A 10,698-nucleotide genomic window follows, 5' to 3' on the forward strand; every position below is an offset into this window, starting at 1 on the left:
ACACACACACACACACACACACACACACACACACACACACACACACACACACACACACACACACACACAGGGACAAAAACAAAGTACTGTACATGTGAAGAGCAACACACTAAAGTTAAAAAATGAAAAACATATTCACAAGCCATATTATCAGGCAAATACATTTGTACTTACTTTTAACTAACAAATGAATAAATACATTTACTGTGCTACACACATCAATAACACACCATGCACCGAAAAAAACAATTATTTAATCATACTTTATCGTATGCTCAGTGAACAAAGTTACCACCAAATAAAGGTCTTGTTTTCTTATTTTCTCTCCTTCTCCCAGTCTGGTTGGTCCATAGCCTTGAGTCACGTGACCAGGATGTGTTGGTGCGCGTGCTGCGGCGCCCCCCCGAATGCAGCCTGAAGCAAGACGGGCTCCGCGCCGTGGCAAAGCTGCTGAGGGACCCACGAGGCAAAGTGTCTGCCTCCGCCAGCTCCCTGCTGCGTGGCCTGTCGGAGCAACCTGCAGACCGGGAGAGGGTGAGAAGGCAGTGTTTTTGTTTTTGTTGTCCTGTGGAAATCAGTGTGTGTGTTGGAAATGCCATGTGAAATGTTGATACTCACCATGTTTGAGTTTCAGAAGTTGTAACGACCAGTCAAAATAGGTTAGGAGTCTGTTAAGCCTGTTTGGATACCAAAAATGAATGGCAGAGACTTCAGTCTCCTAGTCAAAGTCCTTTGGTGTATACTAGGCGTTGTGAAACGATTAATGTAGAGATATTTTCATACAGCGGAAATTATCATTGCCCAATGTCCAATCGTTCAACTGGTCTTTCTTCACAATCTCAAGTCCGTCTCATCACTTACTTGCATTGTATGTTTTTACCTGCTGGACTTCTGCAGGCTAGGTGTTTTTTTTTTTTTTGCTTTTTCCTCTGGCGTCAGGATAAGAAAAGGGGATAATGCTCTACTTTTGTCTTATTTGATTGTGATTATTCATGGGATGGGTTCGCTATCTTTCAAATCCAAGAGTGAAATGTTTTCCCCCATTTGGATTGTATTTAAGTGCAGTGAGAAGCTGCAGCAGAGTGATAGGTTTCTCAACAATAAAGTGTTCAGCAAGGTTGTGCCACGAACGGTTATAAATGACGGGAGCCAACTGTTTCTTGTCATGTCTTGTTATAACTCTTAACATAACCTTGTTATGACTTAAAGTTTAGAGTACACACAGTAAAATGTAGGAATATGCTGAAAGGCTGAAGTTCAACAATGAAATTTAATTGATCATATCAAACATTCTGTCATTTCGGACATTTGTTAAATAGATTTAAGAAATGTCCACAGATATTTACTCAATGGAAACAATATTCCACATTTTCTAATAAGTTTATCCACCACACATGACAATAGCATAACATTTAACATGCAGAAACATACCTCATTGGTCTGCTTATTACCAGGCTATTAAATTAAAACTTCTTATTTATTTCATATTAAAGTTCAAAGTTCAAATTTCAAAGTGTTTTATTTGTCAAGTGTACAGTACAACACAAGGTCATTCAGTACAATGAAATTTTTGGGGCATGACAGGCAACAACTGTGCAGTGGGCATAAAAAGATAAATATATATATATATATATATTTTTTTTTAAAGATAAAAAAAAATTTAAAAAGAGTAAGAGTCGATGTTACAAATACGGGCAAGAGGTCACAGTGTATGTACATAAAATGAAAATAAGAAAAATAATCCTATAAAGGAAGCTAAAATAATTGGAACATTGTAGCGGTTCCAACAGCAATTGGTCAGTCTATTGCACAAGATATGGATATAAATATAAAGTGAAGGAGTGCCGGTGGATATATACATGTAGTTGTGGTGATGTACATTGAATTTACATAGGTGACTACAGATGTTGCAGGTTGAGAAGCCTGATGGCCTGAGGGTAAAAACTGTTTGTGAGTCTGGTAGTCCGTGCACGGATGCTCCGGTAACATTTACCAGACGGCAGCAGCGTGAACAGTCCGTAGCCTGGGTGGCTGCAGTCCTTTCTGATTTTCCGTGCTTTCCTAAGGCATCGTGTGCGGTAGATGCCTTGCACGGAGGGGAGGTGGCAGCCAATGATGCGCTCCGCTGTCTTCACCACCCTCTGGAGCGCCTTGCGATCAGCAGCGGAGCAGCTGCCGTACCAGGCGGTGAAGCTGGTGAGAGTGCTGACATGCCAAACTTCTTGAGTCTCCTCAGGAAGAATAGGCGCTTTTTGGGCAGTTTATATTGCCGCGTCCGATTGTCTGGACCAGGAGAGGTCATCACTGATGGACACACTGAGGAACTTGAAGCAAGAGACTCTCTCCACTTCAGCTCCGTCGATGTGGATGGGGGCGTGCCCCCCCCACTGTCGTTTCTTGTAGTCCACGATCATCTCTTTAGTCTTGCAGACGTTGAGAGAGGTTGTTATCCTGGCACCATGTTGCCAAGACGCTGACCTCCTCTCTGTAGGAGGACTCATCATTGTTGGAGATGAGACCTAGGATGGTGGTTTTGTCCACAAACTTAAGGATGGTGTTGGTGCTGCACGTGGCCACACAGTCATGTGTGAACAGGGTATACGGGAGGGGACTGAGTACGCAGCCCTGCGGGGCTCCGGTGCTCAGGGTCAGTGCAGAGAAGGAGAGATTTCCCATTCTCACCACCTGGGGTCTGCCCGTCAGGAAGTCCAGGATCCAGTTACAGAGGGAGGTGATAAGACCCAGGATCCTGAGCTTGGGAACAAGCTTAGCGGACACAATTGTGTTGAATGCTGAGCTGTAATCTACAAACAGCATCCTCACTTATGTGTTGCTCTTGTCCAGGTGGGAGATGGTGGTGTGCACTGCCAGGGCGATGGTGTCGTCCATAGATCTGTTCGGGTGATATGCAAATTGAAGGGGGTCCAGGGTGTCAGGAAGGGAGGAGCAGATGTGGGTTCTGACTAGCCGCTCGAAGCACTTCATGATGTTAGAGGTCAGTGCTACGAGGCGATAGTCATTCAGGCAGGTGATGGGTTGTTTCTTTGGTACCGGGACAATGGTTGTCTGTTTGAAGCAGGTGGGGACTGTAGACTGGATCAGGGAGAGGTTGAATATGGAGGTGAATACCTCCGCCAGCTGGTCAGCGCACGCTCTGAGGACATGGCCTGGAATGCCATCAGGCCCTGGAGACTTCCGAGGGTTTACTCTTTTAAGAGCTCTCCTCACGTCAGCCGTAGACAGGAACAGAGTGCAGTCATCCTGGTCCTCCGCTAGCCTTGCAGCCGGGATGGTGTTGCTCGCCTCAAACGGTGCGTAGAAGGTGTTAAGCTCATCGGGAAGAGAGGCGGCTGGCTGGGCATCACTCCTGTTTCTCCCTTTGTAGTCTGTGATGGTGCGCAGTCCACACCACATGCGTCTGGGGTCTGAACTGCGTGTAATTCGTCTATTTTATTGTCCAGGGATTGAACATTTGCCAGTAAAATGCTCGGTAGCAGCGGGTTGCAGTATCTCGTCCGAGATCTGCATAGAATTCCGTCACGTTTGCCTCTTCTCTTTCTCCTCCGCCGGCGTATTGGTAAACACAGAGGCGGCAAAGGGATCGCAGCATGTACTCCGGTAAGTTGCGAAAAAGTCTGTATTAAGTGTCGAATGGACGTCCTGGAGTGCTTGTCGTTCATGTTGTTAGAGCGACAGTGCACTGCATGCAAAAATAAGAACAATACAAATAATAATAAACACAAAACTACGAGTTGAATGTGGAGCCATTGCCGGTGCGTCCATACTATGGCGCACCGGAAGTAGTCTTACTTAAATTTAGTATTAACTTTTATCTTTAATCTTCAATTTCGTGTTATTTCATGCATGAGGTTTACCCTATGATGCCCTATTTACCTTACACTATGTTTACCTTATAACCCTAACCCTAAAAGCATGCTGCAAAATGTATACAACCAAAGTCATGCGAAACCAGGAAAGACAAAAATATGTGGGATTCAATGTGTCCCACAACAATAACAGTCCCTGGACCAACAGTTTATAGCTTCTTGGTTCAATGTTTAGTAAAATAAAACAATTTAAAAAAACTTAAAAACCAACAATGGGAAAAGAGACTTTTTATTGGTGTGTAACCTGGCATCACCTTGCAGATGGTGCAAGAGCCTAGTATGGTATCAACCTGGTACGGCTTGTACTTCCTTAGGCGTTGGTGACCTGCCTGGAGCTGCTGGAGGATGAGGACGTGATGACCAGGGTGTGTGGCTGCAAGGCCCTGGCCTGCCTCAAGGTATGACACGCCCCAGCAAGCGATGCATCAGTGCATCTGTCTTTGCTGGGGGATTGTAGGAGAATAGGCTCTACGTGCATATGTAAGAGTCAACGCTTCCTTCCAACCAAGGTAGTGCTGCTATTGTTGGAAAGCTTAACTGCTGAATGTTTGATTTTCTTTCCCTTTGTTTTACCAAGTTAGTCTCGTTGCAGATTCAAGATCTCTTTTACGGAGCAGACAACGTTACAGAGTATACTAAAAACATAAGCACATAAAAGGCAGGGCGATACGATATAAAACTATTTACACCTTGAAAGGAGTGGAAATCCTCTCTTTACACTTGTTCAGAGAGCATGGAAATGTTTTGGTGAGATGGCAGTGGCGTTCCTAACCGAGACTGTTTAACACCATCCTGGAAAGGGAGAGGATTCCGGAGGAGTGGAGAAGAAGTGTACTGGTACCATTTTCAAGAATAAGGGAGACGTACAGAGCTGTAGTAACTACAGGGGAATAAAGTTTATCAGCCACTCCATGAAGCTATGGGAAAGGGTAGTGGAGGCTAGGTTAAGGGGAGAGGTGGGGATCAGCGAGCAGCAGTATTATTTTATGCCAGGAAAGAGTACTACAGATGCAATGTTTGCTTTAAGAATGCTGATATAAAAGTACAGGGAAGGCCAGAGGGAGTTGCACTGCGTCTTTGTGGTGGCAGAGAAGTACGTAAGAGTGGTTCAGAATATGTATGAGGGCAGTCAGATAGTAGTAAGGTGTGCAGTAGGCGTGACGAAGGCATTCAAAGTGGAGGTGGGATTGCATCAAGGATCAGCTCTGAGCCCTTCCTTGTTTGCAGTGGTGATGGACAGGTTAACAGATGAAATCAGGCAGGAGTCTCCGTTGACTATGATATTCGCGAATGACATTGTGATCTATTGTGAGAGTAGGGAGCAGGTTGAGGAGAGCCTGGAGAAGTGGAGGCATGCATTAGAGAGAAGAGGAATGAAAATCAGCAGGAGTAAGACAGAATACAGTACATGTGCCTGAATGCGAGGGAGGGCGGCAAAAAGCTGACAATGCAAGGAGTGGAGGTGGAGAAGGCGGATGAGTTTAAGTACTTGGGGTCGACCATCCATAGCAGTGGAGAGTGCGGGAGAGAGGTGAAGAAGAGAGTACAGGCAGGGTGGAGTGGGTGGAGAAGAATGTCCGGAGTGATCTGTGACAGAAAGGTTCCAGCAAGAGTGAAGGGGAAGGTCTACAGGACGGTAGTGAGACCAGCTATGTTGTACGGTTTAGAGGCTGTAGCACTGACAAAAAGGCAGGTGGCTGAACTGGAGGTGGCAGAGTTGAGGATGTTGAGATTTTCACTGGGAGTGACAAGGATGGACAGGATTAAGAATGAGTGCATTAGAGGAACGGCTCAGGTTGGACAGTTTGGTAAAGAGTTGAGAGTTACATTGGGAGAAGTATGGTGCGGATGGAGCTGCCAGGCAAGAGGAAATTCGATCGATCCCAGGCTCCTCCTGCTAGCATGCTGTAGTGTCCTTGAGAAAGACACTTAACCCCTATTTGCTCCTGATGGCTGCGTCAGTCAGTGTTTGAATAATTGTAAGTCGCTTTGGATAAAAGTGTCTGCTAAATATAATGTAAAAAAAGAGGAAGGCCAAAGAGAAGGTTTATGGATGTGGTGAGGGAGGACATGCAGGCGGTTGGTGTAAGTGAGGAAGATGCACAGAACAGAAGGTATTGGAGGCAGATGATCCGCTGTGGCGACCCCTAATGGGAGCAGCCAAAACAAGGAAGAAGACACTTGTTCAGGGAGACAGACTCCTGAAGTTAACGGGCCAGAGAACTGAAAAGCTTCTTTTTTTTTACAATCTCTGTTCTTACCTTGGGTGACTTCCAACAAAATGCAGCTATCTGACCATAGGCAGTCGATGTTGTCCTGTGATCATTGGACAAAATAGCTACAGTACATACTGTAGGTAGTTTGGGAGTCAATCTAACATGGCCTTGTGAAAAAAAGTGTAAAAATTACTTAATCTCTAATCAAACATGCATAAAAGTAGCAGAAACAAGTTGTTTCTGACATTAAAGGAAAAAACAAGACTTATTATGAAAATAAAAACCCAGTATGAGCCTCATGTTTTATAGCAACAGTCATCAGGCCTGTATACAGGCAAAGCAAATTAGGCTGAAAACACCAACTTTAAATATTCCTTAAATGTTTTGATAAAAAATATATTTTAACTTTATTTTAATCAACGGTTTTTTTTTCAATTACATATTGAAATATGCATGTCTATAAATAAATAATGTTGACCTATTTTTATGCACCTCCATGGACTTCCTGCCCACTCATGACAAAATTAGGTTGACCTTTTCAGAGTGACACAGTGGGAGATGGGAAAATCCAATCGAAATAGAACATTTACTTTCGAGTTCCTAAAACTCTACACCGGCATTTGTCATTAGCGGCCCAATGCCATAGATGTGGTAACTACCTTATCACAAAGCTGTAAGAAGCACAGCAACGTATGTACGAATTACAATTTTTTTTATTTTATCTGTTTATTTGCATTTATTTTTTGCCATGTGACTCTTCGCCTATCATGGCATAACAGCCAGAATTGATTTGCTTTGTCTTTGTCCTTGTTTGTGTTTCTAGGCCAAAGAAAGCATCCATCAGCTGGTGTATTTGTGTCGAACAGACAAGGAAGAAGTCAGAGACGCTGCCAAACAAGCCCTGCTGGTGCTGGGTAATTGTACTACTACTACTATAATATTAATAATAATAATAATAATAATCATAATCATAATAATAATCATAATCATAATCATAACCATAATAATAATTTATATTGAGAAGAATTTAAAAATAATGGAAAGGTGGAAATTCAATACCATGGGCTGTAGGACAAAAAAAATGATCTAATTTATGACAAATTATTTCTTTCTTTCTTTCTTTCTTTCTTTTTCTTTCTTTCATTTTTCTTTCTTTCACATTTTCATCCTTTTGTTGGCTAATTTATTTATTATTAATTTTGTTGTCATTAGAAGGACATTAACTAAATAATTGTCTGCCAGACCGGGCAGGTGTGTGTGTGGGGGGGGTGACTGATCTCCCCCTTAGACTGAAAGCCCCTCCATTAATTTCTTTATCCGCTGGGTTTCATTCACTCTTTTTTTGTTGTTTTCTTTGTTTGTGCTTCATCCACACACACCTGGACACGGTGCAGGGGAGGAGGGGAAGATGGCCTTGAGGCACGTGGAGACATCTCAGGATGGAATCCCCAGCCTGTTTGCTCCTGGCAGCATGGCCAGCACTGCCTTCTGAAACACGCCTTAAAATATGCAACACCCCAACGCCAACACCCAAAATGCTGCTTATACTGAAAAAAAATGCCAGAAAAAGATCGATATGTCAATAGCTATGACGTGCGGGGGTGAAGCAAAATATACATTGTCATACCCGTTGGAATGGACAGAGGTCGACAAACATTAGGGGAAGGTTCTAGAATTCGAGCTGCCTTATCTGGAACGATTGAGAGAGGTGGCGGGGGGTTAACGAAAAACAAAAGCCAGGGGTGGTGGACAGAAAACAGAAAAAAAATCTAAATATATATATATATATATATATATATTTACTGTGAGAGGCTTGTTTGTGTGGGATATAAAACTTTAAGGGGCAGATTAAACTAGCCACTAGATGGCAGTAAGTCCTCCTCTCTGCCCTCAACCGTGGTGCAGAAATCTTGAGCTACTTTTAATAAGTGAGCGGGTGGGGTTTCAGTGTTTGGGCTAATGGACAGGTGAAATGGACAGACTGACTAATGGACGTACAATACAACGTACATTTTAAATAAAAATGTAAAAAATAATTCAGAATTTGAGATGATATGCGTCCCTGCCTTCATACTGTTACTTTGCGTCACACTCCAAGTGGGGAATACGAGGCAGAAGAAAATCCTCTTTACCTTTTTGCAGATGACCTTGATCAACAATGTTTAAACCATGGCAACGGCTGCATTGACCCGTTTCAGCTCACCACGCAAATACTTTGGCTTTTGCCTGCGCAGCATTGAAAGTTCCCCGCTCAGTCAATTTGAAATCGAAGTACCCACAAGCTTATTCGAGTGATTTGGGTTGAACAACTCCAAAAAGTATGGCAATAAGTGCATGGGTGGATGCTAGATGGATGGATGGTTGGATGGATGGATGGACGGATGAATCAGTGGTTGGATTGAATTCAGTGCCATTGTTCTGTACTATATGTAGCCTATTGTGTATTGAAATATATATATATATATATATATATATACTATATTCCACTGGAATTGTACATGCTAGGTGAGTGTGTTGTAAATTTTGTCTTTATTTTTAGAGCAATCAAAATGTGTAAATTCTGACACCATGTTTAGTTTTGTTTAGTTTTCCTTCACAACCGACCTGTTCACTCAATAACAGCGACTAACGACATCCGCTCCCTCTGGTCGTTTGCCACTGACGGGACAATGTACCAACTGTATATCCACTGTAAAGCTTATTGAGTTATATTTTGAAGTACTTCACCAATTATTACTATTATTATTATTATTATGAGTATAAATATACCTTTTTTGTATTATTGTTACAGAGCTGAAATAAGGACTTTCCCCTGTTTTGGTGTAGATTTAAGGGCTCTCGCTCGGCTGACTGACCCAAAGCCACTTATCATAAAACTACTAAAAATACTGGGACGGGACTGAAACTCTGAAAATGAGACTGGGTCAATTCTCCAGTGGTGGCTTCGGATCCGTTCACAGGTTTCAAAATAAAACAAGCCCAAGATAGATGTGCACGTAGTAAAACAAACCTTATAATTACTATCGACTTTATTTATTTTCTTTCTCAATTGTTTTCCCTCCAAGTGATTTATTTTATTTTTCCCAATTTGAACAGGTTAAAAGGGTTAGGGTTAACTGGGAAAATATATTTCTTTCTCTGTGTTGAGATAAGTTGCCAACACCTTTCTATTTCCCACAGATTAAGCCGGTATTTATTAACAAGAAAGGACCTATATATGAAATACGTCAGATTCGAGAAACTATCGTATTTCTAAGAATATCGTAGCCATTGCTGAAGTCATCTCCTAGTCTATTGCGAGAAAAAAATTTAATGGATTGCTGTGTTCTTGTTTTATCCAGGAAGAGATTTATTTATTTATTTTCAAAATGTTGGAGGGGTGACATGTTTATTGTGGGCAAGTCTGCAGGATGTCGTTTTGAGTTTTGTAACAATTGAGAAGGGAGATTGACTGCACTGGTAAAGTAAAGTAAAGGGTCGATTAAATCTAGGGGGGGGGCTTCTTCAATGGCTACCAATTCTGTCAACTTTTATTAGTATGCATAGAACTATGGAAAGCCGTTAAACATTAAATCCATAAGAAGCTTCCTTTTTACTTTTCAATCATGTTTAAAACTTACTTTTACTTATTTATTAGATACTAGTAACTATTGCGACGTTACTAGTAACAATTTGGACAATTGTTGATATTTTTATTCAATAGGAGCTAGTGCGTTTTCCTGTAGTGACTAGTACTGTAAAATATATTTTTACTAGTAACTTTTAAATTAAACAATCAACAAGCTGTTGTGACTAGTCATTCCTCTTGACAGGTAAAAATTACATTATTACTGGTAAAACAAAATATTTTAAGAAAAGGCACTAATGAATAAGTACTAGTACTCAATTACAGTAACAGTGACTAGCTGACCTTTAAAAAGTGACTAGTTTGTCCTACATATTACATTTTAAAATGGCTTGCCATATAGGTCGGAAGTATGTTCAGCTACCTCTAGATCAATGAGCTTATAGTATACAAGTGCCTCGGTGTGTGATGTTGAAAGCGATGCTCTGGGATATTGTGGGAGTTAATACTTTATTTAAAAAGAAAAAAGATGAAGAGAAAGTGAACGAGTGGAAGAAAAGTGCAACATATTTTTCTCATCAATATGGTTGGAAGATAGTGCCACATTGAAAACAATTTATTTCTATAAAATATATTGCCTGGCAGTCGTATTGCCTGTCAAATGTATACAGATAATAAAAATATCTCTGAACAGATTGACTGCTGTGTTGTTCTTATGTCTTTCATTGAGGCTGTGGTATGTTTTTTCAATTATGACTGATTTTCTAACTCGAAACATTAAAAAGAAAATATTCCGAAGCGTATTATCAATCAAGCTGGATGGATAATAAAACACACAAACACATATATATGTGTGTGTGTGTGTGTGTATATATGTATATACATATAAATATATCTAATTATATATATACATAAAATCATATATACACACATATATACACATATGTATATTATATAAATATATTTCTATCATCACATTATTTAAACTATAGTTTGCCTTGGTGTTGTTAGTGTTGTTTAAGTCATGTGA

The 10,698-nt window shown here is 41.2% G+C and overlaps 1 protein-coding gene across 2 annotated transcripts in view; it reads left to right on the forward strand.

Annotated features, from left to right (window-relative positions):
* Positions 1 to 10,354, forward strand: part of ripor1 (RHO family interacting cell polarization regulator 1) — a 62,158-nt gene extending 51,804 nt beyond the window's left edge. For both annotated transcript variants that reach the window (XM_080003055.1, XM_080003056.1), the window contains exons 21-24: positions 338 to 534; positions 4,202 to 4,285; positions 6,927 to 7,017; positions 7,498 to 10,354. In XM_080003055.1, the coding sequence (XP_079859181.1) occupies positions 338 to 534; positions 4,202 to 4,285; positions 6,927 to 7,017; positions 7,498 to 7,595 (470 nt within the window). In that variant the 3' untranslated portion in view covers positions 7,596 to 10,354. The remainder of the gene's footprint in view (positions 1 to 337; positions 535 to 4,201; positions 4,286 to 6,926; positions 7,018 to 7,497) is intronic.
* Positions 10,355 to 10,698: the final 344 nt, after the last annotated feature.

The sequence above is a fragment of the Zeus faber genome (assembly GCF_960531495.2).
Source record: "Zeus faber genome assembly, chromosome: 6".
NCBI lineage: Eukaryota > Metazoa > Chordata > Actinopteri > Zeiformes > Zeidae > Zeus > Zeus faber.